The sequence below is a fragment of the Mesitornis unicolor genome, unplaced genomic scaffold, assembly GCF_000695765.1.
Source record: "Mesitornis unicolor isolate BGI_N332 unplaced genomic scaffold, ASM69576v1 scaffold16521, whole genome shotgun sequence".
Classification (NCBI taxonomy): domain Eukaryota; kingdom Metazoa; phylum Chordata; class Aves; order Mesitornithiformes; family Mesitornithidae; genus Mesitornis; species Mesitornis unicolor.
In genome coordinates, this window is record NW_010163276.1 from 47,556 (window position 1) to 73,091 (window position 25,536).

Genomic DNA, 25,536 nt, shown 5'->3' on the forward strand with positions numbered 1-25,536 from the left:
CTGCCACAAACTCTTACATGGTCTCTTGTGTGCTATTATTCAGCAGCTGTATTTCACCTCCAGAGTGACTGCATCTCAACACTGGACAAAGTGAAGTATTGTATCTTACATTACAAAAGCAACCAGCAATGACTCTGTAGATAGTGTTTTTAGTTGGTCCAAATCTGGGGCATTTAATCATTTTCCCTGTAAACATTTTTGACTGAGTCGTCAATCAGCATGGAATGTTATTTGAATTTTCTGTGTAGCTTTCTCCCCCCGTTTCTCCACATACATAATATGTGAGGGCCTTCTTCACTACAAACTTCTGATACAGTTAATGAACACCATTTGCCCAGGTGAGAAGACACAAGCCAGTGGGCAGAAGCTTAATTGGTACAGCCCTGGCTACCATGCAAATGTTTACGTGAGCACATATGTACTTACATAAGTCTATACAAAAGTTATGTGTTTTCACAGAACCATTAAATGTCATCACATGTATGTTACCATTATTTGTCGCCATGTTGAATCTGACAATTAAGATAGAAATGACAAAGTGGAGGGACTACATGCAAGTTTGTTTTAAAGATCCTTTAATCATTGCATTTTCTGCTGAGACTATGACAGAAGTGTAGATGGTGATTACAGTAGTGAAAAAAAAAGTTGTTTGAAAGTGCTCTGTAAGTATTTTTCTACCTCCATTAGATTATTTAGAAATTGAATTGAGTTACCATGCTGAATAGGCAAACGTTGTTCCAGGTTGGGATAGAGAATATGAAAGCTAATTAATTTACTCTACAGTTGATGTGAAAGGCCATTTGTTTTATAGTAATTTTCATGTTTTAAATGTGAAGCTGTAAAATGAAGAACAGTAATTTCACATTTATGCTACAGTAATAAATTTACAAAAACCCCAAAGATATTTTATGCAGTGCACCTTCTGAATCATTGTCTAATATTGTAATTTTACTTTGTCCATTTATGAAAATCAAGTACAATTTTACAGAAAATACAATCGTAGCTATAAAATAAGTTCCTTCAGTTTCTAAATTCATCGGTGTCAACAAGCAGTCAAAAATGAGATTCCATCATCCCAGTTTATTTTAGTTTTCTATGTTAATTCTGATACATTTTACAAGTATGACTCCAGCAGCATAAAAGATGTACTCCCTCAATTCTTAACACATGACCCATAAATGTTATCTGTCTTTGAATGTCTTTAGGAATAAGGAAGAGAGCAAAAGAGGGAAAACAAAATCATGCTTTAATGCTTGAGCCTGAGTGCAAGCTGTTGGGAGCATTAAGGAAACAGCCTGCTATTTCTTTTATGTCCATTTTGCAAGACCATGCTACTTTGTTTCCACTTCTGACAGCAAGCCCTGGTGACCAGACAGCTGTGAGGTTCACTGTATTTTCATGTGTTCTGTGTTTTTATAAACAGGAAACTGTTCTGCGTGAAGCACGGCAGAATGCGCTGGTTTTGGTCCTCGGTTGGTGGTGTAATGGCAGTAGCAGTAATTGCTGGGATGAAGTCAGCAGGAGAACCCCCCCAGAATGAGAGGGTCACTGTGGTGCAGAGATTTTCTAACAGCCCCCAAGCTGTGCTGCCTCAGCCCGCACTCGTGGCCCTAGAGAGCTGGGAGCATTTGTCTCAGATTTGAAGGAAAATACTCCCTTTGAGAGAAGACCGAAGACTTTATTTTTGCTTTCTTTAATAGTTTTTCTAGGTTTAAACTTGAGGAGAACTTCTTAGTCTTAATTTCCTTAGTTTTATACTCAGTGATGATAAAACAGCTTTGACTGGAAGCATTTGCATTGTTTACAATTCTTTGAAAAAAGTATGTTTTGAAACTTGTATTTATTTTGTCCCTTGCTCTCAGGATGGCCAGTCTGATATTTTGTACAAATTTTGGACTGCAGTAACTCAGACGCTTTCCTCTCAATTTCAGTCAGCAACAGACTGTAAGTATTCAGTATAAATGATTTGTGATGTGGTCTGTAGTTAATTTGAATATCTCATTTCAGTAAGTCCGTTGCTCATTATCTTCTCTACTAGAACGACAGCAATGCTTCACTCAGTGTGGCGTCCATGAATTTAAAACTTCTTGGTTTTGTAACCAAACAGGGTGATCCTCCTAAACTGTGGTTCAATTTTCAAAAAGAAATATTTTCTGCTTCATTAAGTAGTAATTATCTAATAACAAAAATGTATTTTTACAATTGTATGTGGAGGTAAAAATGTTTGGAATGGTACATTATAATTTCCAAAATGAATGGGTTTGCAAATTCAAAAATAGTAAGTTGATTTTAAAGAGCAGTTCTTAACAGTCTTTTCTTATTAAGCAGTGATCAGTTGTAAAAATCTGATTTTAGCCATTTTTGATACCTTTATAAATAGTTGAGTTTCTTCAAAATTGTGTCTAAATATAGATAAATGGCTGGTGCTTTGATTATGCACACTATTGTGTAGTTATGTAATAAATAGTGAATAGGAATATTAAATAAAAATCATGTATAAGCATAAGACTACTATTGCTGGTACATGTTAATGCAGCAGGCAATTGGATCATAAATCCAGGTGAGTTTGGTGCTTTCATAAATATATCTTTCATGTTTGTATATGATGTATAAAGTTAATCTTTTGCACATACAAGTGCATAAGGTTTGCATTTATTTTTGTGGCCTCAGCTCTTGCATTGGCCCTTCAAAATTTGGTCCTTCCAGGCTTTATAGCAGCAATATAGTGTTGAGGAACTAGCTGGTTGATTCATGTTCAGTGGTTGCTAAGTAACCCAAAAGAAAATGTATTCATCTTGTGTTAAAACACATTAATTTTACTGTTTGCCTTAAGCATTACTTTAACAACGGTGTGTACATTCCCAGAATCTCATCTGTTCGAACTGAACGTCTGCTACCTGTTTTCAGCACTCCGTTTCAAAATTGTAGAATTGTGGCATTGGTTAATGGGATCAGTCAACATTTCAGCAGTAAGGGAACTCTTGTATTTTGTCAGCAGTACTTTGTCTGACAACTATTCAAAAATATTTTATTACTTATGGTTTCTAATAATGTTTTTTATATAAACATTTAGAAGGAGTAGTTAGATTTTTGAACCATGAATTTTGTTTTTATTTTGCCAAACCAGAGTTTTGGGAAAACAATGCTTACAGCGAGTAGACTTTTTAATTTTTTAAGTGATGCATCTGAATGAGAATGTTAATTTTTATCATATAAATTCTAAGTATTGAATCCACTGATGTCAGTCACGGATCTCTGGATCGCATAGATCAGAGGAAGACTGGACAATATCAGAAAAATAGTGTAAAAACAGGAATTCGTGGCAGTTTGCAGTGTTTGGTGATAGCTCATGGTCTGCTTTTGTGAGGTTGGGACATTCTGTATAAATATAGCTTTGTGACCAAAAATAACTCTTTGTTTGATAATAAATGTGAGTCCTCCAGTGTTCAAAATTAGAATATATTTGAGGTGAAGGGTAGGCTGGGTGAAATGGGGCAGATGTCTGGAACCTGAAAAACTTAACAGTGTTAATCTCCTAATGTAATGGGAAATCCATAAAGTATGAGTGATGTTAGATCAAGATTAACAGCAGTCACTAAAACAGTTGTACATTTGTTTCATTTCCTGTTACTTGTGGCAAGCTTCTCAAGGCTGAAAACAAGGCTGATTTTTCTGCTTGCTTGTCATTCTGTATTTGACAAGTTCAGGAATTGCATTTTACGTCCTTTGTTTTAAGAAGTGTGTATAAAAGCGTATGCTTCCCTCACCAGATTCCTTAGGTGTTTGCCTTATAGAAGTTGTCTTTGTTTTAAATCCTCAAAGTTGCACAGCCCCACACTTTTCCCCCATCAAGCTGTTGTTAGAAAATCTTCAGTTTTAGAGAGTCTGATCACACTTTGAACTTAAATTAATGATAATACTAATAATTAAGTTTGATAGCAAATGTTTCATGACCATGATTAGTATTTGTGTTGTACAAAATAAGTTTTTCATGTCCAGTCTTCTAAATGTGGATTTTATGCTAGTGCTTTAGACTTTGTCAGTTACATTTAATGTGATAACTCACAACACTTTGAATTTAATTATAAATATTACATTATTAATATTAAAGATAGGATAACACTGCATATTATTCATTGATATTAATGCAAGGATACAGGTTGTTTGTATGAATCAGAACATTAGTTTGAACTTAGCAATGCGTATTGCTTACTGTTTTATTTTCCAGCCTCCATGTTTTTGAAACAAGCTTTTGAAGGAGAATACCCTAAATTACTGAGGCTTTATAATGACTTGTGGAAGCGCCTGCAACAATATAGTCAAAATACTCAGAGGAATTTTAACACAGGTGGAACTACTGATCTCTTTGCTGAACTACAGCAAATGGAAGAAGATACACAGGACATATTCATGCAAAAAAACCAAGATTATGAGTATGTATTATGAACTCTAAGGCAATAAAATGTAATGCTTTGCACCCTGTAAGAAAACGGAATATTTTTAAGAACTTGGTGTTATTCAAATTGTCAGAGCGGGAAAATTTTAAACGCTTCTTTTACCTCTTGTGATTATTGCTTTAATGCTATTTTAGAGCTGTAGGATTTTTTTTTCTCATTAGCTTATATAATTAACAGTGTTGGATTGTCTTGTCTTTCACAAAGTCCCTGACTCTGAAACGAGTTCTATCTTTTTGTCCCTTTGGGTGAAAAGAAGCAGCAGAAACATGAAAATTCAGTTTTATATGTGTTGCTATTACAGCAGTAGCTTTCTTTTAATGATACCACAGTCACTGGAGTGTGACAAATGCTCAAGTTTGTTATGATTCACAGTTTTTATGTTTATACATCGTAGAATAAACATGATCTGAGTGGTAGATATCAGAAAGATCAAACTGAAACAGGCTCATCAAGTCTATTAGGACTTCCAGACTTATGTAAGATAAAATGAATATTTTATGAGATTTATATTGGCCTAAATATTTTCCTGTTCAGTCAGTGGGAGACATCATTGACTTCAATGGAAGCAAAGTAAAAAGTTCACCAAAGTTACGACAATGAGGTAAAATGTTTGAGAGAGCTACTGCTTCCTCATTTTCATGAATAGAAATACTAAGGACTGTAGCTTATTAGAGGTAAATTTAAGGAGAGTCTTTCTATTTGAAGCTTTCTAGACACTTCTATATACCAGGAGATCATTTTTTTTAAGTATATCATTGAGTACAAGCTATCTGCTAATGAAATGTGTGAATACAAAAAGGTCTTTCATTGCAGTTCTGGGTATCTTGCTGATATTTTACAGATGTTTTTAGCACTTTGTCTCAAGAAGCCTTGAATTAGACGTTCCACATAGGTCTTACAGAAAGTTCTGAGAACTGTACTGAACTACAGAGAATGGCTCCCTGACTAAGTTACATGGTTCAAGTGAGAAGCAAGGTGTTATACACTATTAAAATCTTTTCAAGTATATATGCTTAAAGAGCAGAAAGAAAAAACAGGTTTAATACTATGAAGTTTGTATGGTCTGGAAAGATTCAATTCTATTGTGTATTTTAATTTAAAATGTAGTAATTTTTTCTTATACCCACAGTCCAGAAAAGGCCTTGAAAGATTCACTGCAACAATATGAAGCTGCTTATTTGTCAAAATCCTTATCTCGACTCTTTGACCCCATCAATCTTGTTTTCCCTCCTGGAGGTCGGAATCCTCCTTCTTCTGATGAACTTGACAGCATCATTAAAACTATAGCCAGGTAGGCACATATAATACATTGCAAAAATGTAATCTTCAACATGTTTTTTATCATAAGTTACACTTTTATAAATGAGACTTCCATAGCAGTAAAAAGTTTATTACTCTTTAGTTACGAAACTGATTAGTGTAAAAATTAAGTCAGGATTTAGGGTAGAGTAGGGTAGAATAGAGTGGAATAGGAATAGGAATAGGAATAGGAATAGGAATAGGAATAGGAATAGGAATAGGAATAGGAATAGGAATAGGAATAGGAATAGGAATAGGAATAGGAATAGGAATAGGAATAGGAATAGGAATAGGAATAGGAATAGGAATAGGAATAGGAATAGGAATAGGAATAGGAATAGGAATAGGAATAGGAATAGGAATAGGAATAGGATGGGACGGAATGGAACAGAACAGAACAGAACAGAATAGAATAGAATAGAAGGGACTACAGCAATCATCCAGTCCAACTGCCTGACCAACTCAGGGCTGGACAAAAGTTAAAGCATGTTAAGGGCATTGTCCAAACACCTCTGTAACACTGACAGGCCTGGGGCATCCACCACCTCTCCAGGAAGCCTGTTCCAGTGTTTGACTACCCTCTCAGTAAAGAAATGCCTTCCTGATGTCCAGTCTGAACCTCGCCTGAGGCAGCTTTGAACCATTCCTACACATCCTATCACTGGATACCAGGGACAAGAGATCAGTGCCTCCTCTCCACATCCCCATCTCTGGAAGCTGTAGATAGCAATGAGGTCACCCCTCAGCCTCTTTTTCTGCAAACTAGACAAGCCCAAAGTCCTTAGCTGCTCCTTGTAGGACATTTCTGCCAGCCCTTTCACCAGCTTTGTTGCCCTCCTCTGGAGGCATCCTTCTTATTAAGGGGCCCAGCACTGCACGCAGTATTCAAGGTGAGGCTGCAACAACACTGAATACAGGAGATCAGGGATAATCACCTCTTTATTAAAATTTATTATAAATTACTTATTTTCTGTGTTTTGATTTTCTGGTATAACTGAAATTTTAATTTAAGTTTTACTGTTGAAGCGTATAAAACATCAGGAAGAGAAACTTTACACATACTGTAAATGTCTCTCATCTTCGTTATTCTCACTGTGTCAAAGGGAAGATGATAGTTACTTGGCTGCAAGTGACAGTGCCTGATGTAAATATTCTGTTGGAGTGAAACAGTCATCTTTATTAGCTTGCTGTTCCAGGTAGAATTTGTAAAATGTGATGCTTAAATTACCAATGGTAGTTTTTTTCCTCATAAGGTTTTGGTAAGAACTACTCTGTTTAATACAGTCTGAAAATGATGGGCAGTATTCATAGTATGTGTGTGTGTAGGACTAAATACTGACACTGTACTTGTGACTGGGAATTACAGATGCTCAGAACATGCCTATTGGTGCTTCTTGCAGAGGAGAAGAGAAAACAATATGAAAATTATGTAATTTCAGTGTTTTACAGAGTGACCTTTAGCTAATGATGTTTGGGCCCCTGCAGATTTCTTGGATAAGCTTATTCCTATGTCAGGGTACCTAGTGTCTCCAGTTCTTGGGAGAGGTTAATCTCATCACTAGCAGGGCAATGGTCCTTATGCTTGTCTGTTTGCAGTAGAGCATTTATAGATGTAGACCCAGCTGCTGGAGATCTGGGGGTTCCATGAACAAGAAATACTGGAAATTATTCGAAAGTCTTTTTCTTCTTCCGTTTGTTCCCTGCCATCCCTTTGGGGACTCTGCTACTATAAAGGATTGCCTAAAACACAGCGTATTAGTTGTGTCAAGCTAAGGCGTCCCCTGGGTATTTCTGCACAGCTCATGTAATTCCAGCATTGAATGACTGTGTATTCACCTGTAATGTTTGAAGGCTGCTGCCAAAGCTTGAATGTAGTTAATTGCAGTCAATATTTTTGAATGGCTTACTAAGAGTGATTTCATACTGAAGTGTCATTCCTAAACTTTGCTCATTTTTACTAGAATAGGAACACTGCACATAAAATTCCCAAATGACTTGTTAAATTGTAAACTGAATTACAGTGCTTAGAAAGACTTGGTTGTATGTGTTACTCTCTCTAAATTGACGTGCCACGTAACTCTGTATTCATAGTTTAATCTTTATCAATTAAATACAGTACAGCTGTTAATTAAGATTTGTAATCTTTGCTTCCAGTGAGCTGAATGTGGCTGCTGTTGATCCAGACCTGAGCTTAGCTGTGGCAAAAAATGTGGCAAAGACCATTCAGCTCTACGGTGTAAAGTCTGAACAGCTTGTAAGTAATTTTAAATTCCTAAAAACTTACTTTTTTCTATGTACAATGTTCTAGTTTTTGTAGATTTACAACATAACAGTAAAGCAATCTACATAGACAAAACCTTCAAATTGGCTTTCCATTGTATTTGGAAACATTTTCAGTTAAATTCTGTCTTCAGATAAACACAGTCTATTGATAGCTGTAAGATTTGTCTGTATAGCTCCAAATTGCATTTACTGTATTATTTTTAAAAATTAAAAATTGTAGATGTCATTAAGTAAAATTAATACAATTCAATTCAGTTTAGTATTTACCAACTTTAAGTATTCCATCAGTTACATGATACATCATTTTATGGTATTAAAATCTGGACTATTCAAATACTTTTTTTTACTCTTTGCAACAAAATTTGAGCATTTTTGCCATATATTTATTATTTGCCATATATCTAACTGACCCTTGATTTGTTTGCATTTGTCAAATACTTCCAGTCATTTGACATGCACTGTTATCTAGTGTTAAACTGAATAAAGGAAGGATCCACAAAGCCTTATCCTTTGGGTAAGGACCCTCAGAAAGCCAATGGATAGTACAGTGAATATCATCATCTTATAAAAAAATAATTTTTAAGATCAACAGTTTTCTCGTGTAACCTGTTGCTGAAATGTTAATGCTTTTCATATGAAGAGGTTAAAATTAATTTTTTCAATATGCAGACCCACAGGAAATGACTAACTATTTGTATTTGCATACAAGATTTTCACTTAAATAACATTATTTCTGAAAGCAAACTCAGACTCTGGTGACATTCATTTACTAGATGGTCCATTTAAAGAGAGATACTTGCTAGCAATTTTTTGTAACACTTGGCTACAAAACATTGCAGCAATTAATTTAGTATGGATTCTGTTTGCTGTTTGGACACCTGTTGTCTCTGAATAGCTCTAAAAAAATTGAAATTTGGTAACATATAGCTTGTTTACCATGTCAGTTGGATGAATTGTATTGGAAGTTTGCAAACTAATGTATGGAAGAGGAATGTAGGTGAAGCAGCTGTGACGGCCATAAAGAATATCTAGAATTTTAAATTATAAATATGCATTTACATTATTTTGATATATATTTAGGGGATAGATCTCAAGTTGGGTCTTCCTTTAAAGACACCAAATCATGGCTTCATAATATCAGAGTGAAATTTGCTCATGAAAGAAATCAGGATTTTTAGTAGGTTATGAGAGTCATCATGAGTAAAAAATACTACACTTGTGTCTCTATTTAACATGGAGCGCAGTGTCAAATAGTGGCATTCAAGTGAAACAAAAAGACATATCAGCTGTAACTGAAAGCACCAGGGTCTGTTGTGCTCATCATCTCTGTTAGCGTTTGATCTGGCCAGTGACTTGTTTGCCAGTATTCAACATTTTGTGATCAGCTAGCTGGCAAATTCTTAAGAAAAAAAGGATATGTAGAAATAAGCTGACAAGTACCAGATTTGTGGCTTGTTATTAGCTGACCTTAAACTAAAAGAATCGAGGAGTGAAGAGGGAGTCTGAACCCTTGAACTTCTTGAATTTGACAACTGAAAAGAAGACCTAAAACTCTGAAAACCTTGCGATAGGGTTAGTCAAACTGGGAGAATGAACATGAATGTCCTCCAAGAATATACCTGCAAATTGTAAAACAGTATCAACTATGTATTGCACAGCTACATTTTTTTACTTTTTTTTTGTCTTTTCTTATTGATACACATTACAAAATTAAAAACTGGAAGGGCTCAACACAGTTGCCAAGGTATGGTGTACAGTGCCATCTTTAAAGTGCGAAAAAACCGTGCCTAGCATCCAGCTGCCTCTCCAGAAGGACGTGGCTCTCCCACTTGTCCTATGCCATGCTTGCCAGCCCTGTGGATATAATCTAGAACATCTTAACTTTTTTTGTACCTATATTTGGGCAGACAGATTGAGCCTGAAATGAGTACCATGTGTACAACAGGAGCTATGTCAGACAGCACTGTTTCATTATGTTTTAGTGGTGTAGCCAAGAATGCAATCTTCATTCAGTCTTGCAATCCAGCCTCCAACGATAGCTTTGTAAAACTGAGAAGGGTGACCATGTAACATTTCCATTCAGATGCTTCATTTCTGATAGCTAGAGTAGAGCAATGCTAAAGATGGAAATTTGATTTCCTGGAGGAATTCACAATTGAGTTATCTTCCAAATTAAAAGTAAATAAAAGAATTTCAGAATTCACAGGGAAGGAAGATTGGAGAGGCTTTTAAGAGTCATCAGAAATGTTTTTTTTATGTTGTTGTACTATTGCAGGTAGATTTGGTGAAAAACTGAAATGTGCAGCCCTAAAAATATTGAAACATTCTGATGTCAGGGATTTTATTTATTCAATTTCATTGAAAAGGAATTACAATTCAGTAAGATTTCATCACTGTTTCTCCAGTTAGCTTTAGATAGGACAAATAACAGGAACAATGTTATTTAAGACTCAAAGATTTTACCTTTGAGTAAGAGTAGCATCTAGCAATCTGTACATACAATACAAAAGCAAAACCAAGAAAAAATGGCCTCTTCCTGTAAATCCACAACATTTGTATGCATTACTTGTGACTTTGTACACTGCTGGCATTTGGTTTTCAGCTTTCCCCAAACCAAGAACTAGCTGTTGCTGGGCCTTGTATTAACCAGTTCAAATAACTTTCTGTGAGCAGTACGTAGATATATTCTGCCATTAGGCAAATCTTTAGCTGATGCTTGATGTGGTTGGTGTATGCCATGAAGCGTTCACAATTATTGTCCTAATTTCACTCATTGTAATTGCAGATGTTCTTACTATACAGAGTTTGAAGGAATAATTATACATTGCACTAAATTAAAAAAAAATATTTCTGTTAATTTAAGAGTATTACCTTTCAACTTCACCGCCCATCCTGTGTTTTGTTAGGTGATGCTGAGGAAGGATGCTTGGTATATTTTCTTTGTGCTGTTATTATTTTGTCTCTTCTTATTCACATTTTCCCTAAATCAGGCAGCCCAAACATCTTCATAATGATTACAGGAAATGTGAGGTTTCTGTTTAGTCACCATTTCTACAACCTTCTCATTCCAGGTAGGAAGAGAGATTAACGAATCTGATGATTGTGTTTTGAATAAGAGCAAAATTTTCCTCTTCTGCATTTGCACATTGTAATCCATGGCTTACTTTTTAACATAGCGGCTGAGCCAGATTTTGTTCTCTGGCCACATTTTGATGCAAGTGAGGTAGCCCAGATAAAAAAGAACACTAACTTTGTGCCTTCATTTAAGAGTTTTCCAGAGGGGCCATCTATTCCCATTTGCAAATACCTTGTTACCTGTCTTGATTGACACATGTTGTGCCCTTGTTTAACTGGCCACATAAGGAAAATTAGCCCTTTCATCAAATGCTGACGGTTAATGCAGTGGAGGGAAGAGATTAATGAGAAATCAGTAAGTTGCATTTCTTGAAAACAAATAAAAAGTTGAGGAATTAGGGGTTTTTGTGAATCCATGCTGCTTAACAAAAGATAGGAGCTCACAAATCTGCCTCCTAGAGAAATGTTCACTCATTTGTATAACTGATAGTTGAGAACAGATGTAAAAGAGGGCTTATATCTCACCAGGATCTTTATTAGATGCCTTTGACATGGCAGCAGTAATTGCATGGCAGGATCCTCTAGGCCAGTGGTCTCTAAGCTTTTTCAGTCATGCATCAGTATCAGTAAAAGCTTTGAGCATGCACACCCATCATATGTATATTTTTTAATTTATAAATGATATACATGGAAGTTCTGATCTTTTCTTTCTGCACCCCAATGGATTGTCTTGCATAACCCCTGTGGTTGCACACACCCTGCTTTGAAGACCACGGCTCCGGGGTAATACGCTGCAGTAATCTTCTATAATAAGAAATGATTAGATTTTGGCTCTCCATTTTTGGAAAAGATGCCCAGTTGATTGCAGAAGTATTTTAAGTTCATGTTTGATTTTTGTTCATATGCTACTTTAAATCAGATTTCTCATTTATGTATATAAAATGAAAATTATAGTCTCCTGCTGATTGGAAGTGAGACAAAACTGTATTTCCCCAATTGATTACCTGTAATTTTGTCATTTACTGGGTTGAATTTTAAATGTACTTGAAATATTGTGATTTCTCTCATAATTAAAAGTCTCTTTGTTGCAGCTTTGTAATCACTAGGTTTTGGGTTGCCTGTTGATAGAGCTATTTCTCTTACTCAGAACTTAATGACTTGCGGAAAGAAGTCATGAAGCATTGAGGGTTTAAAGCTCTGAAAGTTTACAAGATGTGTACTTTTGCCAACAAGCAGAGAAAGAAATTGCAAGATCCGTTGTCCTTATAGAGATTGAAGATGGAAGAGTCCTATTTGGTCATCTAGTCTATTCCCTTACCAGCACAGAAATATTTCAAACAATATTTATTGATAGGGGTTTTGTTGCATTCTTTCTGCTTTTAGAGTGATGATTTCAGTTACCTCATATATTGTGAGTAGAAATGTAAGTACTCTATGTTCTCTTACTTTTGTGCTATTTCTGTTCAGCTTGGCATGTGGGTGGATTGAAATACACTACACACCCACCAAGTGCACATAGATGAAATGTGTTGTGCTGGAAACATGAAAATGCAGTTGTTTAGAGAAGATGCACTTCTCCTACTTTTTGAACCTGGAGACCTCTACTAGTTTCCTCCTTAGAGTTGCAGTCATCCTGTCAGACTATCTTTATTAATTGCAATCAGAGTCCCACAGCAATCCCTCCTGTCTGATCTTATGTAGACTGTGTCTTGCTGCCTCCTCCCACTGTAGGGCTTCACTGGCAAAACGAGACAAAGTGGTCTGGTATCTTTTGGCCAATAAACAAGCAAAGAGTAATTTGCAGAGGCAGGATTGTAAAAATCAGGTTGCCCACTTGCTTTTCAGAGCAGGTGGGGATGATTGTGCTGGCAACGTCTGGTAGATCGAACTATCTTAAAAATGTGGGTATGTAATGGTATGCTTATGTGATTTAGGCAAACACAAACTCAGTCTGCTGTGCTCCCAGGTGGCAGGGCACATTTTAGCTCCACTCCAAGCCAGGGTGGCCAGCTCCAGGCTTGACACCTGGCTGAGCTCAACCCTCTTATTCAGCCTGAAGCACAAGCGTAGCAAGTTTATGTCTGCTTGAGGTACAGGCAAAGCAAGAATCTGCAGGGCCATATTATACTAGTCAGATTTATACTAAGGTTAGGGTAGATAAGGCTAAAATCAGTGGGAGCTGTGATTGTCTGTAATTGAAGAAGGTTCCTAAATATGGAATATTGTGTTTTATAGTGTAATATGTTTCAGAAAAGTTTGTCTAAAAAAAGGGATATTTCCAACAGACAAGAGGCTACAGGCAGATGATGTAGTGGAGATCTTTCCCACTGTCAGACTTGTAAGCAATCATGAAGAGGAAGCACTCAAGAGATGGAGAAGGAGAGTGGGTGTAATGAGTGAGGAAGGAAATAGAGAATTTGAATTGTTTTTTTATTCCCTTAACTAAATGTGGTTGGACTTGTGTCATACATCTCATGAAAGTTGATGAATGAGGTGGAGGCCCAAAATACAGGCTGTGGGCAGTGCTCTGGGAATGCTGCTAATCTGTCCTTTGCCCACAGCTCATGGTAGAGGCTTGGGTTCTCAGCAGGATTTTACCATGGGCAATGGTTGTGGGATTTTCTGATTATCAGGTTTGGTTAGTATAAGCCACTTGGAAATATTTAAGCACTGTATAAAGAGTAGAGTCCTTCCTGGTGTTTTGAAGAATTCTTCTGTGACCTTCTTAAGAAATCATAAGGTGACACTGATCATATCTTACATATTTCAAAGTTAAACTGCTAAAGACCCAGTAATATATGTGAATTTTGAGATTAAAGATTAAAAAGAAGACGTAAATGCTTCAAAATTTAGAGTCCTCGCACCAAGGTTCAAATAGTTGTTCCATATCCTCTAAGGGTATGCTTCACATATTGAAGACCTCTGGTACCGGACATGCCAAAAGGCGAAATGGAAGAGAACTTGATGCTCTGATCCCAAAAGCAATAGACTGCTGTACACTTGGGACACAAATTTGTATAGATTTTCTTTGGAGAATGAGGTTTTTAGATTCTGGGTTGTTTTTAGGAAAATTTCAGTTTCAGCTGATATCTGTGTTAGAGAGTAGGCAGCCTCTTTCTCACTATCCATCCTGGAACTCAGTAGAATATTGAGATTTACTTACATTTACTTAAGTAAATATCTGAGTTATGTAAAGTTATACATGGTTTCAGAACATGCACCAGTCACAGAGTACTAGAGCAGTAACATGAGCAGCAATAGTGAGTACTCAGCCAAGTACAAAAAGATTCTTGGGAAGTAACTGGGAAGCTTTAATTTAGCCTGTTTTTCAATGCAGCGATGAGACTGGATTTCAGATATTGTAAAACATCTCCTCCAAAGACCCCTTCTTCAGAGTCAAATGCAGATGTAGCCCGATCACTCACTGCTTGTCCCCAAATAGTCTGGATTTGCTTTTGAAACAGAGTATGGGTGTACGAAGAAAAAATATAACTTCCCTCAGAACAGTAAATGTAAGTAAGTAAATGAGCTTGGTCTCATCTATCTGAATTTGTATCATCAAGGCTTGTTCTGATTAGTGTTGGCCTCACTTCAAGGACCAGCAAAACATGTTTGTTTTTGCTGCAGAAAGGCTGTGTATTAAATTGCTCCACACTGTCACCCTGTTGTTTATGTTAATGTCTGACTCTCTCAGTTGAGAGTACAAGGCGAGTAAAGGCTTATGACTGACACTCAGGACTTAATTTGCCATCCTAGCTGTGAACTCTCTCAGTCTCCAATGTGGGATGTGGCAGTAATGTCTGTACTTGTTACTGAAAGGTGCCTGGGTTTGTTCCTGGGTGCTGTGGCCAGCCGGTGCAGACCAGCCTGCCTCTCTGCTGGTAGGGACTCCTCTTCCCCAGAGCATGTGGCTGCCTGCCAGCGCCTTTTCAGGGACAGTCTCTGCAATATTACCTCTCCTGAGCAGTGACTGGAGATTATCTGGGAGAGCAGTTGTTGGCCCAGGCCAAAAACTTGCTAATGACCATCCTTACAGTTTAGCGGTGCAGGTGATCATGTGCGAGATCCTGGTACTGTTTAATTTACTGCTTTGGGTGTAGCCAGTATGTGAATGAGACTTGAATGAGAGTGACATGCAAAATCTGTTCAAGAGGAAGCTTAAAATGCTGACAGATTTGGGTAATTTTGTTCTTGCATCTGGAATTCATACTTTCTTACTTTAGATGTACATAAATCTCTAAGGAAAAACTTAGGAGATGCTGATTTTTTTCTGTAGTAATATTGCTTTTGGTCTTAAGATTTTCTTAGATTGCCAGAGCTTCAAAAGATATGCTTTCCTAAATGTGTTTTTCTATCTGTGATGCTTGTCAGCCGTACTTGACTTATTTTCAAATATCATTTGGTGTTTCTACCAGAGTTTTAGTCCTTGAAAAGAGCACAGTTGTCTGTGATGTTGTGGCTAGTTGACAATTCCAGATACCGCTTGATGAGTGGAGCAAAACTCTTGGATATTAACTCTTTTCAGGAGTTCAGCACTTTCATCTGGTAGCCAAATATTTCTTTGCGCCAACTCAGATGACACCTTTTTGGATGCCGGTGCAACCAACCCCTTCTGTAATTTAATATTCTATTTTTAGTGAATGTAATGGATGAAGATAAAGGCTGAGGAGCATCTATCTATCTGTCATGTTCAGATATTTTTAGAGCACTGATCTTTGTAATGCTGATCAGCACCAAATGCATTACATAAGATTAGCATCAAAATATATATAATGGAAAGTCAGCTCTGCTGCAGTTGTTCTTAAATTATTTTTAGTATTGCCCACAAAACATGTACAGCTCAGTGCATTATCCTGCCATTGTGCTCTGTCTCTACTCTATAGGAATAATTTTTAAAGATTAATTTCTCTCAGACCTTTTCAATCACTGGTCTCTTTCCCGAGGCTTCAAATAAAATTGTCAGTCAGTGATACTGACTATGAAGATTTTAATAAATACCCACTTTCCATTAGGACTGAAGCTGAGACAAACAATTTATCTCTCATTGTCCTTCAATCCAGCTTATATTTGAACTTGTGATTTCCAGCTGCAAGATTCCAAATTCTGCTTTCCTTACATCCTTAGCTACTGTTGTGTTCTTTAATGCTGCCTGGGTAGCTTAATCTTTTGCAGTTACCCATAACAATCTTTTCAATTTTCCACTTTCAGTGGATATTCAGCATTAATATCTCCCCATTAAGTATCTCTGGTCCACTAGCTAGCCATTGAGAATGGATTGGAATAGATTATTTGGGAAGTTTTTTGAATTTAAAGAGGCAGACTGTGAGAAAACACACCATATTCTTCTCACACTCCTCTAGAAAATTTGGTTTTGTCTTTCAAGTTTTCTGCAAAAGAAGCTGATCCTTTCCTTTGAGTATGGTTTGTAATTACTGAGGTTTAAAATAGATCTCAGCATTCTGCACATCCATCCCATCATCATAACTATTTGTGATATTGTGGCAGATGAGTCTTGATTTTTTTCATGATTTATTTCTTTGTGAGTTTATGGTGCATCTGATCTATGATAGTCAATAGAAAATAGTCTGCTGTTTATCTTTGGTGATGTAGTTTCGGAAGCTTAATTTTATCATGCTATCGCTTCACAGATCCAAGATCTCTTCCTGAGGTTACAATTAAATGTACTCTGATCGTGTTTTGTATTTTTACTGTTTAAAAACAATCTTTAATTTATTAATGCCTCTCCTTGGTTTGTAAACCTTGTTGCAATAAAGAGAGTGAGGAAAGATATGCTAAAAGGCCAGGTAGAAGAGGAAAACAACAATTAATTCAGCTCAAACTCTGAGCTGAGAAAGAGACAGCATCTTTACAAGGGATTTTTGTAATGTCATTTGTAGAAGAAAAAGTGTCATGCTTGATCTGCGGAATGAAGATTTAAATAAGCTGTTTCCAGTGGCTTATTTAGATTATAAGCAATATGAATGGTGTATTTTTGTCCAGAATCTAAAAGGCTAAGTGTGTTATAACTGATCCAGAGACTATATTGGAACATCTTGGCTCAATCAGTGGAATTGTTTAGAAAAGCAGAAATGCAAAAGAAGATGGGATTTGAAAGTTAATATGTTGCAATGATGAAACAGTTGGATGAGAAGGATTGATTCTTAGTTTTCTCTGGGTTTTCATGGAGATAGGAATTTTTAGTGGTTGACTAGGAAAAGGCAGAGAGGGGCTGGAATTGTGCCTCTGCCTAGTGGCAAGGAAAAATCTCTAACGTGTTGCAAGGAAGAAAGATGTTGATGTAGGAGGGCTGTAATTCTGGCTGCTTCTTAGGGAAATGAAAAAAATTAAGACCTCATTTATGGTGGGAAGCATTCATTGGGTTGTCTTTAGTCATATGTATTCCTAAGGAGAAATGCACCTTACACCACCCACATTGTTTTGCTCATTTAATTTATACAAGTTCCCCAAATGAAATATGCTACACTAGCAAGAAAACGGATGTGAGCTGCATGTCCATTAGGATGTTTACTGATGTTTACTGACATAGCTGTGTGGTTTGGGGTATCTGCGTTGATGTTTTTTTGTCCACCCATCTTCTTATCTGACACAGATAAATTTAATTAGCTGAATAATTCAACAAACTAGAGAGAACAAGCTGGAGAAGGAGAGAGAAAAGATTTCCTGGAATCAAATTCTTCCAGTGAAGAGAAAATACTGTTCATGCACTGGAATTTTGGCACCAGATGTAAACTCCAGCAAATTTATGAGACCTGTGATGGATTTGAGTTGAAAAGCGTAATGAATTCTCATTGTAATGACATAAAGTGAATTTCTGATTGCCTTTTTCATTGTGTGGTCTTATAAGAATTAATCCACGTCTCGTATTAGATGGTGTTATATTGAGTTGTGAGCTTTCATTTGCGGGTGAATCACTATTCAGGACATATTCCAACAATGAGATTTGTCTGACAGTTCCAGGGAAATGTATCTAGTCCTCCTGTCTAAATGTCGAATGTTGTGAACTTTGGATGGAAGTATGAAATGTAATAAGCGCACAAATCGTCAGGAGCAGTAACGAAATGACACTTTGGGAAAGGTTTTCTGTAAATAACGGGTCAGTTACAATGGTGTAAGTAATGTGAAACATTATATTTTTCCCCCTTCTTTTTGAGAAACTTGAATTAATTGTATGATACCAGTACCTTGAAGACATGATGTTACTGTCATTGAAAAACCTCTATCTATTCAATTTAAATGAGAGAACAAAAAAATATGAATTCAATATTTGGCACAGTAAAAGATTTCATTAATAGGTATTTAAATAGAATATGTGGGAGGTTATTATATACTAAAATAATTTCAGAATAATTACTATTTCACTGTACAGTAATAAAAGCTAAAGATGGCAGTAAGTCTAAAAATAATCAGAAGTCAACTAAGGTTTTGTAATTTTTTTCTTGAAATATTAGAAGGGTTTTGTTAAAACAGTCATCAGGAAGCTGCTTATATTGGCCAGAGAATACTTAGCTGATAAGTAACTTTAAAAAGCTTTTAAACTTTTAAAAATTGAATTAAAACTCTAGAGGAGAAAGTTGCATAAAAAAATAACTTCATGAAACATTTTCTTTATTCTCATGTTGTCTTTTGCTGGTTAGATCGTGACTCACATAACAAATGTGTGATTTTTATATTTTTTTAAGATGTACTGGCTAAACTCCAGAAAAAATCATCCAAACATGCAAGTCTGGTTTTGAGAGTACTATGTACTTCATTTTATCTTGCTGGGAAAGTGATTAAAAGACTTCTTTAGCTCTAACATGTAATTTTGCTAACAGGTAGAAAAAGAGCAAGCTTGCACAAAATCCTAACAGCATTTTGTTATAGTGCACTCTTAATTGATTTCATACCAAATTAAATTCTGTGATTCAGAAATTGATTTGGTTACACATATGGTGATATGGTAAAGGCTTTGGAATTTCGCAGTTTTGGAGCAACTCTAATGAGAGTTGGACAATGTAAAGCTCTTTTATAACCTTCTGCAGGATAGAAGTATTCTAATCTCAATTAACGCCTGGACTTGATACTACAAAAGACAGATGGCAATTAAATAAGTTGATTATCTTTTTTATGTGAGGGGAATATCACCATATCATGTTGGACCCGTCTCACGTGTCTTGGGGATGGATGTCTGCTCTTCACCTCGGGAGGTGCATTCTCAGTAGTTGATTGGGACCAACAGCTACTGGGATGTCAGTCATTAATTTGGCAAGCATGAAAAATTCAGGAAACTGTTGCAGTCAGAGCTATCAGGATCAACACACATTGTCCTTGAAATCCTCCTCAGACTTGGGTTGGCTGCTTAAACCTGAGTCTGAAAAAATGTCAAGTACAAGAGGCATGATTTTCAAAAGCTGAGAAATGATTCCAAGTGCTTCAGGTTTAGCATTCTCTGGAATTCCTTTCAGGAACTGGTTTTAGATGCTTTCTGATAGTGGAGTTATTCTAAAGCTTCTCATTATTTAAGGACCATGAGCCATTACTCACTTCTGATTATTTTGTACACTGCTTTTCTTCTCAGATGATTCAAAGACTTTGAGATAAATCCAGTCTTTTCTGTTACAGAAAGACCATTTGCTGTTTTCCTTCCATTTCTCCCACTTTTGAAAATACTAAGGAAGTAAAAGAAGAAACAAAACAGAAAAAACCCCAAGGGAATGGTTCGATGATTGCTGTTGTTCTCGCATGAATAGTAAGAGCCTGATGTTTGGTCTTTTTCTTGGGTCAAGGACTTAACCGTCCCTTCAGATTTTTCTTCCCAAGTAGCAAACTGATTCTAGTAAACTTCTGTGTTTCTTAAGTGGAAAGGAAATGTAAAATATGCCTTCTGCTGTATGGGAAACATTAAACCTGGTAGAAGATCATCCCAATTATTTGTAGTTTGTGGGAGAAATCCCAGGACTGAGCCCTATTGACTCAGTAACTCTGTAAATGAATTCTGCACTTTATAATAAGTTGTTATGATCAGGCAGGAGGCCAAGTTCCAGATGGATTGATTGCTTTCTGCCAGAGGTATGGCCACATCAGCTGCCTCAATTAGGAACGTATTTATTCTTCAAAATGTCAGCTTGACAATTGGAGTTCAATTTGTGCTATCAGAACGCATTAGTCTTGTGATCCTAGAGTTAGATCAAATGCTTTGGTGCGAGGCACTGCTATCGTCTTCTTTTGATCTAAAATCTTCTCTGTACTCCTTCTAAATCATGGTGCTGTTTCCTGCTCTTTCAAGAGTGGGTTTGCTGAGGCTGTTTTAGAGTAGAGAAATCAAGTAAATGGAGTTTTCCAAAGTTGTCAGTAAGGATGCACACAAGATCTTAGTTACTTAGTGTGAAACTGAGCTTTTTTACAAAATGTTTAGTCTGTAAAGGGAATGGTAGCAAAGCAGCTCACAAATCAGAGTCTCTTCTGAGCTGCCACCTGTTTTAAGAAGGGAAGTTAGTCACTTTGAAATACTAAACAAATTGTAGGAAAATATGTATCTGAGCTTTTCTACAAGAAAAAGACAAACTCAGTTAGCATTTTTATAACCCATGGGAGAACTGATGATTTGATTCACATCCTAATCTAAAATCTACATTCATTACTTCATGATGAAAGCAAGAATTTAAACCCAAAGCAATCTTATTACAGCACGTGTCTCAACACGTGAGAACAAATTCATGCTGTCAAATTACATGTCTGTCCTTAGGTATTAAACATAGAAAAGTGTAAAATTTGGAACACTTGATCCTTTCTATTTCCAAGACATATTTCCAAGGTGGGTCTACACAAAGGGATGCGAATATGTTTATAGGATGAGATTTCATGTGACCTGATTTCAGGCAGTAAAGCTACCTGAATGTATCTGTGGTACGGCTTTTGATTCCCGTTACAGTTAGCAGAGGGAAATAGGTGCATGCAGGGTATATTTACTGTCCTCCTAAAGCAGGATCTCTAAAATAGGCCAGATTTGTTACTCAATAGAAGTGTTCATTTATCTACTTTGTGGTCAGGTGAATCATTCCTGAAGGTTTCTGCATTGTGTAATTTCTGACCCAGTATGAGGCACCTGCAGTATCTGCAGGGGAAGCAGTGTAACTGCATTAGTGTACTGAAGGATACAAACTGAAAAAAACCTGTTTTCCAGAAAAACTTCTGAATTTGATGAGAGCACAGTGCCACTCATGGCTTACGGTTTCTCAACCATGTCAGGCTGAAGCAAGTCAGGTGGCCTTCAGTCAGCTTGTTCCTCTTTGGGATGCATTTTTTTGTCTATCAGCTTCTACAAGTGTCCTTTCTGGGTCAAGAAACTACCTGATCTACTACTTAGTTCTCAGATTCTGTTGAAGCAGATTTTTAAAAAGAGTCTTCTAGCTAGCATCCTCCAGCTAGTCAGCTACTGGATTGAATGCCTGTGCTTTGCTAGTGCCCGTGAAATTGCTGTAAATAGTAGACAGGCTTTGCGGTAAAAACAGAAACAGTTTACCCAACTAAAGTAAAGAGTGTAAGAAATCAATTCCTATACTTAAAGACAGATACAGAAAAGTGGAACTGTTACAGTCCTTGTTGTTGCTGCTCATTCAGGTCTGGCTTCAGCATGGTTTCTTTTCCTCTGCTTTCTTTCCAGCTAGGAGGCTCAAGCCAGAGTAACTCCCAGGGTGACTGATGGTTCCCTGGAGATGGGATCTGGTCCTTCAGCTATGCTTTATCTTTTAGTTGTTCATTCCCCAAAATAGAATGCATGTGCTAGGCTTCACACCTACCTGACTTAAAGTATTTACACATTGCAATCCCCCATGGACAGAGAATGGAGGAAGAGTTACATTACCACTGGGCTTAAATGCGTAAGCCATATACAGCACAGAACTTCAAAAGTACTTGCTCTATAAATGGGAGTGATGAATGAGAATCATTAATGGAAAAATAAATTGAGGGATGGTTTGTCTCTAAAGTAAATGGGCCATAAATGTGGTTTCTTGGAACTGGGGAGACACAATGATGGCATTTTCCTACCTGGATGCACGATGGTACGATGAATATCAGACGTGTCAAGAATTCAGTCTGAGGCATGGGAATATTGGAATAATGATAAACTATCTGACATCCAGGTATGTGCCAGTGACAAAGTATATGCACATGAACCACATTGCACAGAGTCAGAGCAGAACCTTCTTGCCTCAAGGCAAGGTCATAGAAATCATTGTGGTGACAGCAAGAGACGAGAAAGACCACCTGAGACTTCTGCTGTAGATGGAACCAATGTAGGTGCCAGGTGTGCCCATGTCACACCTTCAGGAGAAGCAGTCCTGGGAAGCCCTGGGCTGCCTGGTTCCTACTGCTAGTTACAAGAGTTGAGTTTTCCAAGCTGTGTTGTTTATTTTAAGATACACAAGGGATCAACACATCTAGCTGTCAATGTTCAAATTGATTAATTTAAGGGAATTTAATAGGGTAAACGACTTTAGAAAGATTGGTTACTTTTAAGGTATTTTTAGGCTTTACCTGTGAAGCTGTTGTGCACTATTGCTGACTGCAAGAGTTGTTTGTTGCTGCAGAAGGGTTATACTTGTACTTGTTATTGGGTTACTTATCGGTGAACCTTTTCTGCCAGCATAAGAGACACAGTCTAATGATTTAATAATATTTAAGAAAAAGAAATTGTGAGACCTTTACAGTAGCTCCAAGGAACTGAAATCTAAGTGACTAAGATGTTAGATTTTACTGTCTTAGTAGTTTCTTTTATGTTTAATGGTTGTAAATGTGCAAAAAACTCAACTGAGTTGAACAATCTGTGCAGTGCTTAAAAAAGGTGTGTAAAAAAAGTTATTGAGGTCTGGAAGGGTGGTCAGCTGGATGGATGGGGTGTTTCTCTGCACAGCTGTTTTATTGGTAATCTGTGAAGCTGAAAGTGTGAGAAGCAGAATGCTTAAAACCAGTCAGGTCTATCAAATGGAAATACCAGGAAGCAAACAGAAAAGTACATAGCTCACATGGCTGTTCTCATCAGGAAGGCTGGAAGATACTGAAATTATGTATTTGTCATCTAGTCTAAAGAAGAATTCTGATGTCAGATAATTTAAGATATATTGGAAACGATTTTTCCCTCTGCAAAGGCCTCAGAAACCTGTTTGTACTGAAATATGGTTCCTGTTGTTTCAGTTTGTTATCTGGAGAAGGAAATCACGTGAATCAAGACAAGAGTTAAATGGAAGAATATTGTTGCAAAAGAACTATAGCTTTCTGCCGTGGTTTAAGTTTAGTTAACTATAATTTTGCAGTGATATGCTGTTTGATTTTTTTGTTGTTTGTTTGTACTGTGTTAACAATGTCTGCAATCACTGCAGCTGTCTACTCAAGGAGATGCCAGCCAGGTGATTGGACCTCTCACAGAGGGACAGAGGAGGAACGTGGCTGTAGTTAATTCGTTATACAAACTGCACCAGTCGGTTCTGAAGGTAAGCTGCCTTTGGTATTTCTCTTCTTGCCATAATGTTAACTTTTCTCTATCATGTGCATATTCTCCCATTAGCTGATGAGAACTCTGACAAATGCAGCCCAATTTTGGGTTAAGAGCTGCACCTTGCCATGCATTTGTACAACTCTTTGAGACTTGGTTGGTCCTTGTAAGCACTTCTGTAGGATAAATTGTCAGTGGTAGAACAGGAGTGAAAGATGTGTGTATAGGGAATAATCACATCTCACAGTTGTTGTTTTGTGAGCCTAAACAATTGAACCCTTTCTGGTTTTTCTTATTAAGCTCGCTCTGTCTTTGTACCAGTCAGCCTGATAGCCTTTGTCTGCATCTGCCCCAGCCCAAGCTTATCTTTCTCAGAAGACTCTCACTGCTTTCCCACGATTGTGGTCAAACTGAAAAGCGAAAGGAAATGGTGAAATCAAGGAAAGAAGCACCTCACAAATATCTCTCTGCATTGTTGCTGTCACCAAAGTCTGGCCTGGAAATGTTTTCAGGACTGAGCACTGTTATGAATAATACCAATTCACTGGCCCAGTGATGCCAATGCTTACACAGTCTCTGTAAATTAAAACAAACAGATATAGCGGTAGCTGTAGTTAATCATGTTTAAAATCCTAGCCTGATTAGAAATAAGATCATGAGTACTTCTGACTGTGGGTATGTTTAAAGAATGTTAAAAAATGCTAAAAAGCCTATAAAAATTTGCTTGGATTTTGCAAACAGATGGTAGATCAACTTTTAAGTCTGCTTTCTCTGATGTATTTAGTAATGAACCTCATGTGCCTTAGTGTTGGAGGGAAATCTGATATGATTCAGTCTTTGAGTTCAGTGCTTATCTGGCTTAAAAATACTATTGTATAGCATATTCATAACTGCAAGAAAATTGATTCCTCAGATCATTCCTTGCTTTCAATTCTAATATTGTTGTAGCTGTACATAAACAGCTATTTAACATGTAGTATTGTAATAGTCATAGGACTGAGAAAGAACAACCATTCCTTCAAATATTTACTCCAGAGCTGCTTGTATAGTTCTCCATAAATTCTATAGTTAGCAGTGGGAGAGTACACCACTAATTTTTATTCTGATTCTGTTAAACCTTCAGCTAAATTTCAGTTGAACTCAACTGAATCATTTGTTTGCTAAGGCAGAGGAAATTAGAGAGCAAAGGACTGGTACTGGTGCATTTTTTACCTTCTCTGTATAAAACACATCTGTACCTATGTAAACCACTAAGAATAACTTAGTGTGTTTTAAAATTAAATTAAGTGTTACAGATTCAAATAATTTGTTGAATATTGCCTATTAACAATTACTTTAAAATTTTTAGGTCATTACCAATCAGAGCTCATTTCCAGCAGCCGCTGAGCAAACAGTCACAACAGCCTTAAAGGTAATTGAATGTCCATATGCTGCAGGGCTCGGGCTGAGCTTTGCTTTGTTTCTTACACTTAAAACGGGCACTTATTTTTCCAGGTATTTTTTTTCTGTGTCAGTATATGTTAGTCAAAGGTATACATATATTCTGAAATTTGTGTTTTGTTGTGTCTGCAGCTACATGTATGTTGCATGTGCCAAATCACAGCTTGAGTAGCATTTGTATTCAAGAATATTCTTGTAATGGTCGGAACCCGGATGTCATCTGTGAAAACGAATGTCATTCTCTGCAGCATTCACACAGCAATGAGTGACACACACACAAAATTATGGTCTTTATGCTACCTGGTGCTGTTCTGGGGACGATGTGGGTGGCCGTCCAGCCCTATGGGGATGACAGCCATCCACATCCGTCCTGCTGCACGCTGATCTGGGAGGGGTTGTGTGCAGAGGGATGAAGGGCAGCTTGCGTGTCTGGGGAGCGAACAGCTGAGCCAAGTGTGTGCACCAAAACATGTACGTTTACAAACCAGG

The 25,536-nt window shown here is 37.0% G+C and overlaps 1 protein-coding gene across 1 annotated transcript in view; it reads left to right on the forward strand.

The window, feature by feature from the left end:
• LOC104548015 (conserved oligomeric Golgi complex subunit 5-like) overlaps positions 1 to 25,536 on the forward strand; it is a gene marked incomplete at its 3' end in the record, with an annotated part of 69,428 nt that overhangs the window by 41,910 nt on the left and 1,982 nt on the right. The window contains exons 5-10 of the mRNA XM_010193917.1: positions 1,863 to 1,944; positions 4,229 to 4,433; positions 5,587 to 5,748; positions 7,911 to 8,010; positions 23,495 to 23,605; positions 24,956 to 25,018. Of these exons, the coding sequence (XP_010192219.1) occupies positions 1,863 to 1,944; positions 4,229 to 4,433; positions 5,587 to 5,748; positions 7,911 to 8,010; positions 23,495 to 23,605; positions 24,956 to 25,018 (723 nt within the window). The remainder of the gene's footprint in view (positions 1 to 1,862; positions 1,945 to 4,228; positions 4,434 to 5,586; positions 5,749 to 7,910; positions 8,011 to 23,494; positions 23,606 to 24,955; positions 25,019 to 25,536) is intronic.